Source organism: Petaurus breviceps, unplaced genomic scaffold (assembly GCF_028583685.1).
Source record: "Petaurus breviceps papuanus isolate PSGF00001 unplaced genomic scaffold, PetGlider_PUasm1.0 90769, whole genome shotgun sequence".
Lineage (NCBI taxonomy): Eukaryota > Metazoa > Chordata > Mammalia > Diprotodontia > Petauridae > Petaurus > Petaurus breviceps.
In genome coordinates, this window is record NW_027187341.1 from 15,652,287 (window position 1) to 15,667,125 (window position 14,839).

General features: G+C 38.5%; 1 protein-coding gene across 2 annotated transcripts in view; it reads right to left on the reverse strand.

The window, feature by feature from the left end:
* Positions 1–7,145: 7,145 nt before the first annotated feature.
* The window catches only part of NUFIP1 (nuclear FMR1 interacting protein 1), a 58,304-nt gene continuing 50,610 nt past the window's right edge, over positions 7,146–14,839 (reverse strand). For both annotated transcript variants that reach the window (XM_069068706.1, XM_069068705.1), the window contains one exon: positions 7,146–14,084. In XM_069068706.1, the coding sequence (XP_068924807.1) occupies positions 13,935–14,084 (150 nt within the window). In that variant the 3' untranslated portion in view covers positions 7,146–13,934. The remainder of the gene's footprint in view (positions 14,085–14,839) is intronic.

Consider the following 14,839-nt stretch of genomic DNA (forward strand, 5'->3'; position numbering starts at 1 on the left):
TGGCAGCCACCCTGGGGACCCCTGGGGTGCTCGCTGCTACAGCATGCTGAATAAAATTATAACAATTACCATGCATAGCAAGGGTGATATAGTCAGTGATAATGATAACATACTATGGCAGTAACCTGCTGTTTTCCTGGTCTCCCTGTTTCAAGTCTCTCCCTGTATCAGTCCATCCTCTCTCTCCTCAGCTGTCAAAATGACATGTCACCCTTCTACTCAATACATTCCAGTGACTCCCTATTACTTCTAGGACCAAATATCAAATCATGTCTGACTTCTAAAATCCTTCCTAACTAAACCCCTTCCTACCTCTCCCGTTTTCTCATACTTCTCTTAGAGACATCTCCACCCCAAAAGTTCATATGGATTATTTGACCTGTAGTAGAGCATTCCAAACTTGTATTGGTCTGATCAGCCACAGCTGAACACACTGTACCTGGACTCCAACATAGTAATGTCATTTGGTCTTCTTCCAGAACAAAGGGCAACCACCCAACCAACCATCCAGCTTCTTTCACTTCCATGTACTTTACAATCCAGTGACTCCAGTCATACAAGGTATCTCCTGACTTCATGCATTTTTGCTGACTATCCCCTGGGAATGAGGCATGACTGTTGGACGGTCTGAATGCTGTGATGAGCTCCTAGGAAATACTGAAAAACTTGAAGGAAGAAATCTGATGCATTGAGTATATTGGCTTTCAAGGCTGTATGGGAGGGCATGGCAAGAATCAGAAAGATTCTTGCCTTGAATGCTCTTTCTTTTCTCTGCCTCCTGGCTTTTTCAAATCTCAAGTAAAATCCCAACTTTTGCAAGAAGTCTATTGGTCCTCCTTAATGCTACTGTGTTCCCCCTAAGACTACCTTCCAGCTATCCTGGCTATACCTTGTAGGTACATAAAAGCTTCCATGCTACGTTCTCCAATGTGGACTTATGTGCAAAGACTGGTTTTTTTTTCCCCCTTCCTTTGCACAGTATCTAGTATATATGAAACAATTAATAAACAATTGTTGACTGATGGATATCCATTAAGGTACAGTGGTACCTTACACAAGTGAAAACATACATTAATACATTTTTGAAACCTCAATATGGCCCCAGCAGCTGACATTGTCTGTTATGTTCTGCCAGTCTTCCAGACCATCTTTTATTTATGCAGAAAGGTGGTTTGGCATATGAGAAAGCGCACTGGACTTCATAGCATCAGAAGATCTGAGTTCAACTCCTGTTCTTGATACTTCCTAAATTATGGGACTCTGGGTAAGCTGTTTTAGCTTTCAAGTACTTTTAAAAACTCAAAGCACTGTATTTGTAATCTCATTAATATTGTAATCATTATTTAATATAGGCAGCATAATGTACTAGAAAAAGCTCTAGATTTGGAATTGGAGGACCCATGTTCAAAGCTTGGCATTGTATTTGTAACCTCGAAGAAGTCATCACCTCACTGGACGACAGATTGCTCATATGTAAAATGAGGTTAGATTTCTTGGCCTCTCAGGTCTTTTCCAACTCTGACTCTATGATGTTATGACTATTATAACAGCACTTCAGTCCTACTGTGGTGGATCTATGGTCCAATCTTTTTTTTTATTTTTGAGGAGGGAAGGCAGGGCAATTGGAGTTAAGTGACTTGCCCAAGGTCACACAGCTACTAAGTGTGTCAAGTGTCTGAATCTGGATCTGAACTCAGGTCCTTCTGACTCCAGGATTCACTGCGCCACCTAGCTGCCCCTATGGTCCAGTCTTTCCATTGGCATAGATTCCAATCCATTTTCACCTTCCTCTCTTTTTAATTCTTCACACATCCTTCCATACGTCTGCCCAACACATCAGTCAATCTACCCAACACATCAGAGACCGTCTTCCGAATTTTTCAGCATTTCCTGGGCACCAATTGCAGCACTTGGGTTTTTCAACTGTTAAGTCTCAGTCTTGCTGAATGATTGACCTGTCTCCTTCTCTGATCAGATATTTCCTTGATCATGTATTTCCTATTTCTTGCATGCCAGTTATCATTAGGAATATGCCACAGCCTATTAGAGATATAGCAATGAGAACAATAAAAGCCCATCTCCTGAATGAAGCCTTCTGGAATTTAGTAGAGAAACACTGCTTCATTATCGCCAGCCCTGTTTCATGAGAATGTTTGCACACTTTCCTATCTCAATGAGATCTAATATATGGCAGTCCAGAGTTTGCACACTTCTTATAAATGGGGACATTTGGGGTGGGGGTGGGGGGAGGTCAGGATTTTGAAGTGAGTCAAGGCCAGCAATCTGAATAGCTGATGATAACTTCAGTGTAGATAAGATATACAGGATGAAGATCAGCAAGGTGAAAGAGTTTGGGCAGGATGTATGCTGGTCCCAGGACATCTTGTAGAAGTTACTTATTTGGAATATATACCAAATATCAGTTTTTTCTCTTATCACTTGCAAAGTGTAGAGTACAAAGGAAAAATTCTGGTCAAGTTTTACTTGACCAGCTAAGTTCAACTTAAGCTGGACTCTAAGTAAGTCTCCACAAGGTCATTAACATTTGAAATATCAGGATTACAGCTGACACTGTACTCTTTCACTTGACAGTATAGAATTTCTGGATGCAAAAGGTAAGTTTCCTTCTGCCATTTGGGGAAACAGTCAGCAAATTCAACCATCTTACTGCATTGCAAGGTTGTAAGAGCAACTGAGTTCCACTAATCCCATCCCCCTCCCCAAGGAGCACAAAGTAACAAGCACAGAGACTTCAGGGGAGCATGGAATGCAGATGAGGCAGGCAGCCTCACAGTACTATAGGGCTAACGCCATTATCTAAATTATGCCTTGAATTTGGCTTGTTTCTATTTACCAATTATTAGCTTTGCTCCTACAGTCCCCTCTCAGAGGTAAGTCACATGCCTCCTGTCACAAATTCCTTCTAGGCCCTGCATACACTTGAGGTAATTTGCTTGACTGTCCAGGGGATGTCACAAGGAAATTACCTGTATTTTTCCATCCTTGCCTTTCTATGGGGTCTAAAATTTCCTTTGTTTCCAGAAGCCCCAAGTCACTCAGAACGTGGGTTGACTGCCACTGGTACATCTTAAATTGCTTTATCTTTTAAAATAAAATTTATTGATATCTTTTATTTTCATTTTCACATCACAGACATTTCCAAAGACGTTGCTCCCCTCGTTTTATTAGTAGGGCTTGCCATCTCTCTAGAATTGAAGATCAGGAGGTACTCCTGACTCACGACTGATTGGGCTGTCAGCTTAGGGCCTGCTGAAGTTGCATCCACTCGTGAACAGAGCTGCTAAGTGAGGACTGCACCTACATACCCTTCAATACACCCTTCAGCCCAGAGCTATGTTTCTCATGAGTCTGAGCACTGTATCTCCAAGTTTCTCTCTGGTCCTCCTCAATACACTGCAGTATGAGGAAATGGTCTGTTATGATACAATCTACCACATTTAACAGAATGAAAGCTTAATTCAAGCTCAAGTATTTTTCCTTTCTAGAAGACTCAAGGAAATGACAACCCACACAGACACTGCCTAGTCATACTCAGTTCTGCTTTAATTCAGGATTTTCTCATTTTCCTCATGCCCCTTTTTAAAAAATAGCATTTCTTAGGGATTTCATAGTTTATACTCATTACTTTTTAAAACAACACCAGAGAACATCTCTCCCTCCAAATAATAAAAGGTATATTTCCTTGTCCCATTTCCCTGACGCCACCAAAAATAGTGTGAGTGCTAAGTTCTCACCTAATTTGAGCCCTGGTATTTTTAGCTATGAACCAGAAATCAGTTTTTAAAACCTTCCCCAATCTGGAAATAAGAAGCAAGGAATCTGCAGCCCTATAAAGGACAGATGACTTGCAGTCAGTACTTTTCCCTTTCCTCCCATCATAATATGATCTCAGGAAATTCTTGATAAAATAACGCAACAATTGAAACACATTATGCTTTCAAAAATTTTATTCAAAGAACAGATTTATTTCCACTTTTCTCCACTAATACTTAACTGTAACACACTCTTCTGTAAACAATGATGACTGATAATCGGGTTGATAAGTGTCTTCCTCTCCATTTGTAAGGAGCCACTAAATACTAAGGGACTTGCTTCCCCAAGGCCACCAAAGATGTGGAGCAGAGCTCCCACAGTGAAACTGAGATGCAAGAGTCAGTGACTCCTTTGACTTGGAATTCAAAAAAATATCAAAGATGGGTCATGCTGTATTTCTCTATTTCAGATTAGTTCTGGGGGCAGGGCCAGGCAATTGTCTCATGCTGGATCTGGACAAATAGGCCGAGTAAAATTTTTAAAGGATTCTCAGTTGGTTGTTGCCACTACACTGCCTTCTAAAGGCAACATACTTGTCCTTTAGTAGAGCTAAATAAAAAGAAAGCACTACAGAGAAAAAAACGTAACATAAATGTCCCTTAGCATTTTAGCAAAAATGAATTACTGATCTTGGGATGAGGGATAGAAAGGAGGAAGAAGAACGCCTCTTTTTAAAAATATATTTATTGGGGTGGCTAGGTGATGCAGTGAGTAAAGCGCCAGCGCCGGAGTCAGGAGGACCTGAGTTTGGTTCCAGCCTCAGACACTTAACACCCACACAAAAAAAACTAGCCGTGTAACCTTGGGCAAGTTACTTAACTCCAATTGCCCTCCAAAAAGCAAAAAAAAATATATGTATATTTATTAATCAGTCCATCAGTCCCTTATGCTACCTCTTACAACCCCCCCCCTCTTCTTTTTTGCTTTTTGGAGGGGGGAAGGCAGGGCAATTGGAGTTAAGTGACTTGCCCAAGGTCACACATGGCTAGTAAGTGTTGTCTGAGGCCGCATTTGAACTCAGGTCCTCCTGACTCCAGGGCTGGTGCTCTATTCACTGCATCACCTAGCCACCCCCTACAACCTCCTTATTGGGCAAATAAAAAGATCTATTAAAAAAAAAATAAAGCCCTCAACATATAGCTGCAAAGTCCAGGAAAACAAATTCCCACATTGGCCGTGTCAGAAAGGTCCTATTTGGTTCTTAATTGGGAGTTTTTATCACCTCTGTCAGGTGGATGTTGGGTTTTATCTTCAATCTTTTGGACTTTGAGTTTATCACTGCATTGATGAATTCTAAAGCCTTTCACAGTTGTTTTTCCCTATCATGTTGTTATCATCATTAAATTGTTCTCCTAGTTCTACTTACTTTGCCCAGAATCAGTTGAGTCTTTCCAGTTTCTTAAATTTATCCATTTTATCATTTCTTAGGGCATATTAACATTCTATTGCATTCATCTATTACTATTCCATTTAACAAATATTACTATTTGTTTATTCAATAGAATGTGTTCTCCAATAGGATACCTCCCTAGTTTTCAATTTCTGGTTACCATGAAAAGAACTGCTATATATACTTTTAAAAACTTTTTCTTAGGTTTTTATTTTGCTCTACATTTTCTTTTACAACATGACTAATATGGAAATGCTTTGCACAACTACACATGTATAACCTACGTCAAATTGTTTGCTTTCTCAATGAGAGGTGTGGGGATGAAGGGAGAGAATTTGGAACTCAATCTTAAAAATGAATGTTGAAAATGGTTTTTATATGTAATGGGGGGGAATAAAATACTAAATTACAAAGAAAGAAAAGAACTGCCATATATGATTTTGTATGTATAGATCTTTTTCTTCTTTCTTTGATTTCTTTGGGGTGTAGGACATAAGTAGTTGGTGTTTTCCCATAATCCCTCCAATATGTCAATTTTTTAAAAATCATCTTTAATAGGTGTGAGGTGGAACTTCAAGTGCATTAATTTGCATTTATCTCATTATTAGTGATTTAGAGCATTTTCCATATAATTGCTGATAACTTGGATTTCTTCCTTGGAAAAATAACTATTAACATCTTTTGATCATTTATGTTTTAGAGAATGGCTCTTAAGTCTTATAAATCTGAACCACTTCCTTACATATCTTAGATAAGAGATTTTTTAAAATGTGCCGCAAACATTTTTTCCCCAGTTACCTCTTTCCATTCTAATTTTTACTACTTTAGATTTGTTTGTATAAAACTTAAAATTTCATATAATCAAAATTATTCATTTTATCTTGCTTGAGTCTCTCTATTCCTTGTTTGGTCAGGAATTCTTCCCCATCTAGATCTAAAATGTGATTTCCCCTTTGTTCCTCCCATTTGTTTATTATGTGAATTTTTATGTCTAGTTCATATATACATTTAGAGTTTTTCTTGGTGTCAGGTGTTTTGGCATCTAGCTTCCTAGTAGTTTTTTGTCAATTAATGAAATCTTCCCTCAGGAAAAAGTTTATAAAACAACAACAACAAAAACAACAAAAAACTATGTTAGTGTTACATGATGCTACTGTGCCTGATCACTCCTCCACACCTAATGTTTTACTAAGAGTTTTTTAAACCGTTAAAAAATTACTACTTCTTTTTAGCATAATTTGAGAGCTATTACTGATAGATCTTCTTTTCCACTTTTAATTTTCATTATTACCTTTTTTCTGCCACCTTTTGATCCTTCGTATGAATTTCGTTATCCTTTTGAGAGTTTGGACAACCCTGAATAAGTAAATTGATTTACATAATATTGTCATTTTTATTACATTGGCTCAAGCTACCCATGAGCACTTAATACTTCTTCAATTATTTAGGTCTGAATTTCTGTAGTTATGCTGAATAATGAATCTTACACTCCCAAATATTTTATAGCTTCTGCATTTACTGAATGGAATTTCTTTCTGTATTTTGTTGGTTATACACAGGAATCTGATGATATATATGTTTAGTTTGTATCCTGTAATTTTGCTGAAATTATTAGTTATTTTAATTATTTTTAGCTGACCCTCTAGTCAAGGTTCTCTAAGTATATTATCAAATCACCTTAAAAAAGCAACAATCTTGTTGGGGTTTTTTCATTGTTCATTCCTTCATCTCCTTTTTTCTTATTATTGTTGCTAGCATTTTTAGGACTAGGCGGCAATGATCTGATTCTACTGGGAAGGCCTTTAACTTTTTTCCATTATATGCAGTATTTGTTCTTAGGTTTAAAAAACACTTTCATATATTAAGGAAAAATTATAAGAATGAGTGTTTAAATAAAGTTTAATTTATCAATTCAATGGTATTTTTGCTTTCAATTTTTTTTATTTTTAATTTTCTGAACTTTAATTTTGTCACTTAATTAAGGAATTTTGATTGTTGCTATTCAAGTTTTTTAAAATTCCACATTCAGTTCTGTGATTTGCTTTTTCTTTTACTAATAAAATTATTTAGAAATGGAAAATCTGCCTTCAACTGTTTTAACTATCTCATTTTAAAATTTTATTTGATAAGATTTTCTATTGCTTCTATAATTTGTTCTTTGACCTATTACTTCCTTAGAATTTTATCTAATCTCCAATTTCTTCTTAATTTATGACACAAGGGCCCTTTAATATCATTTTATTGCATTACAATAATAAAGGATGTGTTTAGTATTTCTGCTTTTCTACACTTTGTGGGGTGTGATCTTTATGTTTCAATACATGGGTCAATTTTTGGAAAGTTGCCATATACATGTAAAGGGCATTCCTTTTTATTCTCATTTAATAATAGCCAGCAACCAAATCTTCTTTAATTTTTCTAAAATTCTATTCACATTCTTAACTCTTTTATCTTCTAGTTAGATCTGTCTACATCTGAAAGGGGTACATTAAGATTCCCCACTATTATCATTTTACTAGTTCTCTATGGCATAGTATATGTGCATATGATTAGAAGGTACACATATATATTAATTATTGATGTTGAATCACAATGTTGCCTTTAAGCATAATGTGATTTCCCTGTTTATTTCTGTTTACTTTTATCTATATTTACTATAGCTTTATCTGAAATCATAGTAGCTACCCCTTCTATTTTTGAGTCGCTGAAGCATAACAGATTTTGTTCGTGCTTCTCAGTTTAACTCTGTATTAATTTTTGTGTTACAAGTGTGTTTCTTGAAAACACTGTTAGATTTTGCTTTCTAATCTGCTATTCTCTTACATTTTATGGGTGAGTTCATCCATATTTATAGCTATGACTTAATTATTTTATTTCCCTACATTCTATTCTCTTGTACTTTTTCTTCCTTTTGTAACCAACTGGAATTATAATTCCTAGAAGACCATGCTACCAGGTCTCAAAATCTTTCCCTGATCACAGGGAAATTCTATCTGAATATTCAATTAAAAACTAGAGAATCAAACACAATATTCCAGACGAAGTATGACAAGAAAAGATTACAGTAGGTATATCCTAGGGTCTCCCTAATTCCTGGAAGGTATGCCTCTTAATTCAAAGGCTGAATTAGTTTTTTTGGTTGACATTTCACATTACTTACGGTACAATAAAACCCTCAGATTTTTTTTTTCCAGAACTGCCATCTAATCATTTCTCCCCCATGTTGTATTTGTGAAGTTGATTTTTTTTTTAAATAAAATGTTACCTTTATTCCTATTGAATTCCATCTTAGTTGTTAAATTCACCTCAATTCTCTGGACTAACTCTGTCATCTGGTGTAGTAGCTGTCCTTCCCAGCTTTGTGTGATCTACAAATGTGATGAGCACACCATCAATGCCTTTATCCAAGTCACTGATTTTTGTAAGATTACAGGATCACAGTTTTCATTTGGGAAGGCACCTTGGACTCATTCTAGTTCAACCCCCCTATTTCAGAGATGAGGAACTACAGCCCAGATATATTAAGCAATTTGTCCAAGAATACTTGAGGCTTAAATAGTAGTGTGGATCTGAACCAGTCCTCTGGCTCCAAATCTAGTCCAAGGCTCTCTACTTGCTGCGTCACTCTCATTCTATACCCCTTCTCCTATTTAGAACTAAACTCCTAGAACAGGGATTTATAGCCACTGCCTTCATTTCAGAGGTGGTGAGATGGTGGTCAGGAGGAACACTGGATATGGAGTCAGGAAGGCTCAAGTTCAAATCCAGCCTCAGACACTCACTAGCTGTAGAACCCTGATTAAGTCCCTCAACTGTAGAGCGGGAAATTAATAATAAAAATTATAGCTAACATTTATATCATACCTACGACATGCTATGCACTTCAGAATTATTATCTCATTTGATCGTCACAACCCCTGGAGGCAGGTGCTATTATTATAACCCTCATTTTACAGATGTGGAAACTGAGGCAACAGGTCATGTGACTGGCCCAGGGTCACACAGCTAATATGTTTCTGAGGCCAGATTTGAAGCACTTGGACTTTGTTAAACAGTTACCAGCTAACTGGTCAAAGAGTCTGGTAGAATAAAACCATGGCATAAGACAACATGAAACCAGACACAGCAAAGGGATTGAAACCCCTCAACACAAACAATTTAAAAATGGAACAGTAAGCAGACCTGGCATGACAAAGCCCTTAATCGCTATAGCTGTAAGTCAGACTCTGACTTCTCAATGTAAAGTATTGCTTTTTTCAAGAAAGAATTTTAAATCCTCTTTGTTGTTGCTGTTGTTGAGTTGTGTCTGACTCTTCGTGACCCTGTTTGGGGTCTTCTTGGCAAAAGTACTGCAGTGGTTTGCCATTTCCTTCTCCAGTTCATTTTACAGATGAGGAAACTGAGGCAAGCAGGGTTACATGACTTGCCCAGGGTCACACAGCTACCTAAGTGCCTGAAGCAAGATTCGAACTCAGAAGATAACCTTTCCTGACTCTAGGCCTGGCACTCTATTCACTGTGTCACACAGATGCTCTTAAATCCTCTTACTGGAGAACAAACCCTAGAGGTCAGGACTGACAAAAAGAATGGGAATATAAGAAAATCAAAGATGAGACACTGAACTGAAGGTCTCTGACTCCAAAGTATAAGAAATGGTGAAATCAAATGTTCCAAGTGCTAGAGGTAGGGAATGCTCATGTTAGGATGTTGGGAAACGGGCGGTGGAAACTCCTATACAACGCACCAAAGGAACCCAAGAGAAGATACTTGTTTCCTTCCATGCACAGAAAGGTTGAAGCTTAGCAAAATACAGAGGCGCAGGAAGAGATATCTACTGGTGCCTTTCTGAGAAAACTCAAAAAATGTCTCTGACATCAATACAAAATGTATTTATAGGATGCAGTGCACTCCGGGGTGCAGCATATGGCAGGCATGATAAAGAACAAAACAGGATCTCATTCCTGATCCTGAAATTCCAGACTGTTAAGCCTCTTTCTGAGAGGCCCAGCACCACAACAACGAAAAATGCAGCATATTTAAATGCTGTGTTTATTCACATTTTTTGCATCTCCCTCTCTCAAAGAACAAAAAGATCTTTTTTTTTTTTAAAGCAGATTTCCCCATCCATACTTTTAATTGGCAGTAATATTTAACATATTAATGAATGGTCCTGGTTAGATCACATCTGGGATATGGGATTTAATTCTGAATGTCATATTTTAGAAAGGATGCTGGACCATAGAGTTAAAGTTGGAATAGACTTGAGGCCATCTAGTCAAAAACCTTCATTTTACAGAGAAGGAAACTGAGACCTGATTGCATCTGGGAGCACAGGCAGCACTTTGAACAACCCCATGATGTTTCCTGACATCAAAGCCCATCTTTTTAGTAACAGCATTCTCCCTGTAATGTTAAAGGGTCTCAAGTGATGGAACACCCATCTCAGAGAAACCAAAATTACAGTTGGCTCAAAGAGCACTGAAGAGACCATCATGCAAGAGGCAGAACATTACCAGTGAGACACAGTGAGTAATAAGTCTTATAAAAAAACAGTCCTCAGGCTACAGATTCAATTCAACAGCATTCAATTAAACACCTACTATGTGCATGATGGTATACATGTGCTGAGTGAGAATATAGTGACAAAAATTTAGCTTTCCCTCCCTCAGGGAGCTTATGTTCTATTAAAGGAGACAATGTACCCATAAATCAAGAAATACAAAATAATTTAATGCCTTCCCCTTAAGTTACCTTGTAATTATTCTATACATACTTCTAGTACATATATTGTCTGCCTCCTTTGTAGGGAATGTTTCACTTTTGTCCTCGTGTCCCCAGGACCCTACATATACACACAGACACAGAGTAGGTACTTAAAAGAAAAATAAAGCTTGCTTATTCATTACATAGGACTGCCACGTTTCAGTGCCGCCACAGGGAAGGCTCTGCTTAGGGTCTGGCAGTGGCAACACCTCACACTCTTGACACCCTTATCACTATTGTTGGAGAGAGCTCATCAAAACAGCCATCCAAATATCTCCCCTTAATGTTATTCACCATCAAATAACAAGATCCGGGGATCAGGATTGCTTCAATCACCTGATGCAAAGCGTGGTCACAGCACCTCAATCCCAGAAACATAATAGTTTGTCATGAGGATCAAATGAGACAGTAAGTATAAAGGGTTTATTAGCACAGTGTCTGGTACATAGGAAACACTACATAAATGTTAGTTACTATTATTATTAATGGTTTGACAGCATACTGGAGAGAAAGCAATCATAGTGAATGAGAAGGTAAGAACAGGGATCTACGTGCATCTTAAATAACACAAATTAAATTTATACCAGGTTGGCAATTGGGTGTGCTTCAGGTTGCTTCCATACAGAATGAGATAAATGTGAATATTTTCTACCTGACTACCTTCAAATATTGATCGATATTTTCTTGCATCTAACTTCAATCTTAGGCTGAAGTTTTCTTATGGTGTTAGTCAATGCAATAAATTTCATCTTGGAGAAAACCTCTAATGTAAAGCTATTGGAGTCAAGTTTGGGGAGACCTTGGCTGAATGAACGAATCAATCAATGAACAAGTATTTATTAAGATGTGATGTACTAAATGGCATGTGACTTGCTTAGGATACTAAGGCAAATAAAAGCCCCTGATCTCAAAGAGCTTACATCCTAGTGGAAGATCAAAATGTGTATGTATAAGCACACATGTAGAAAACACATACAGACCAGATACAAAACAACCCCCGGGAAAAGTTTCATGTAGAAGGTGGTTTGTCTACAGAAACCAGGGATTCCAAGATGGAGGAAGAGAACGTTTCAAGCTTAGGGGACAGCCAGTGCAAAGGGAATATGGTGTTGTGTTCAAGGAACGACATGAAGGTCTGTGGTGTTTGATCCCAGAGGGTAGGGAGGGGAATGAAACAGAAGAATGGAATGTAGGAAGGGGCAGGGTCAAAGTTCTCTGAAGGGCTTTTGAAGCCAAAGGGAGGATTTCATATTTGATCTGGAGGTGACAGAAAAACCACTGAAGTTTACTGGGGGGCAGTGAGGTCAGAATATCTGTGCTTTAAGATTCCATTGAAAGTTAAGTGGAAGACAGATGTGGGGCAGAAGACCCACCAGCAGGTTGTGGCAGCAATCCAGGTACGAGTGTCAGAGGAGAAAGAGCACTTACACAAGAAAGCTGTGAAGGTAAAACTGAGAGATGCTGGGAAGGTAGAATCGACAGGGCCTGGACATGGGAGATGAGGGAGAGTGAGGAGCTGAGGAGAACACCTGGGTTGTAAGCCCGGAGGACAGAGCCTCACCAGCGAGAGACGTTAGGAAGAGTGGAGGGCTTGGGAAGAAAGGTAACGGGTTCTGTTTTGGACATGAGTTTAAAATGCCTAGGGAACATCCAATTAGAGACGTCCAATACCCTTGGTGATACAAGACTGGAGATCACAACAGAAGCTAAGTCTAAATAAATAGATCAAAAAATCATTGACAGAGAGATAGTTACTACATCCACGGGAGCTAATGAGATCACCAAGCAAAATAGTATAGAAGGAGAAGAGAAGCAATCCCAGGCCAGAATCTTGGGGGGGCCACTCACGGTCAGAGAGGATCTGGCGTAAGATACAGACCAGGAGTGGTCAGACAGAGAGAACAGTGTTACAAAAACCTAGAAAAAGAAGAGTAGCAAGGAAAAGAAGGCGATAGATAGATAAAATCAAAGGTTTTAAGTGAGGCCAAGAAAGATGAGGGGAAGAGACCACGAGAAGTTCAACAGACTGATTTTCTGAAACCCAGTCCTTTCTAATCTTACGCTGAAGTGCAAAGCCACATATAGTAAGTAAACATGATGCAAAATGACAAGGATACACAAACAAAAATCCCTGTTATTTTTCTTAAGAGGCAAGAGACCTCAATGGCTTTATTCAGAAAAGACTTATTTTTTAAAAATAAGGATAAAATTATTATCTTTATGATGAATTAAATGAAACTTAGGACCTACCTTACATTATTTCACCAACACTGCTTTTGCTATTAAATGAGTTGAACCTCATTGAATATTAGATTTCACATGCTTTTTCACTAGAAAAAAACAATGGTCCAAACTTGAACTATAGCAAAGGGCACTTCAGTTGAATCTACAGTATAAATTGAGAGCGTGTCTACAAAAGCATTTCCAAAGTGCAATACCTGGTTGAGCACAGCTAGACTTGACTATAGGTGCTTGGGACTTTTTAACACGTAAATCTGAAGACCCTTTAACAGTCCCAATTTAATCCCATTATTTCTTTTCTTTCCCCCCTCATCAAAAGTCAAATAACTTTGTTCCTTCATTGTGCAAGCAATTTATAAAAGCTAAGATTTTCCTCCCTCCCCAACCCCTGCCTCTTGGTATCTGCTTAACTGAGTTATACCTTTTAAACTCCAGTCCCATAACCTGACCTGTGGGATGCCTCTACACTCCCCTGGGCATCAAAATTAGAAGTAGAAAAAACAATTCTGCCAGCAAACCTTGTGCATGATGCCGACAGCGCAAGCATAGATCCAAGAGTCTGCTGGCCTCTCCAATGAAATGCTCTGAGAGTACGAGATCATATCTTACATGAGATTTATCAACTAGAGTACAAGTTCTCCCTTCCGTCCAGACGTCCTTGCAGGGCTGGCCTCCAACACGCCACTAGACTTCCAGACAGGAATGTTCACAATTCTGAAACTCTAGACACCTGGCCATTCTCAGTTTTTCCTAGTGGCTCTGCCTTGGAGTTAAGTCCAAAAAAGTCATTTTGGATGATGTAGCGAACGCACTGCAAAATCACATTTCTTTCATGTCTTATGTCCTGTGCTAAAAGCTGAAAACAAAAGAAAAGATTAGCCAGTGAATTAAAGATAAATAAAAGATGGTCTGCTACAGCAAGTATCCCCACATCTGCACACAAGAGAATAAGTTATGTATACACAGAGGGCTACACATCTATGAGCTACATGGAGGGTTTTTGGAAAACAAATCTAAGTATGTTACAGATTGATTTACATCGTGATTTGTTTATTCTTTCAGATCTGAAATAGATGCTATTTTGGACTGTTACTATTAAAATGAGTTTCTTTAACAGAAAGGGAAGCAGTGAGTCATGGATGTCAAGCCATCTGAATGGCCTCTGGGTATCTGTCCCAAAGGAAGGGAATAATGATCTGTCACTTTTAGCATAGAACCTAAGAGGACCAGACAGCCACCTCCTAGAATGTGGCATGAATACCTGATCTGAGGAGATGAGAAGCGGGGCTGTGTGGAGTCTTCGCTTTGTACCCCAAGGCTCCACTCCAACAGAGAGGATCTGTGAGTGATCTGTCAATGGGTCCTACCAGCTGCTATTATGAGGTTCTGGGAGAGGATGTAGGACAGTCCCAGAGTCTCTCGGGAACACAAAACTGGTCAATAGAGACTGAGTTAACTTGAGACTCATCGCACAGAACTCATTCCTCTAGGGGCGGCTAGGTGGCACAGCAAATAGAACACTGGCCCTGGAGTCAGGAGTTCAAATCTGGCCTCAGACACTTAATACAAAACTAGCCGTGTGACCTTGGTCAAGTCACTTAACCCCAAATG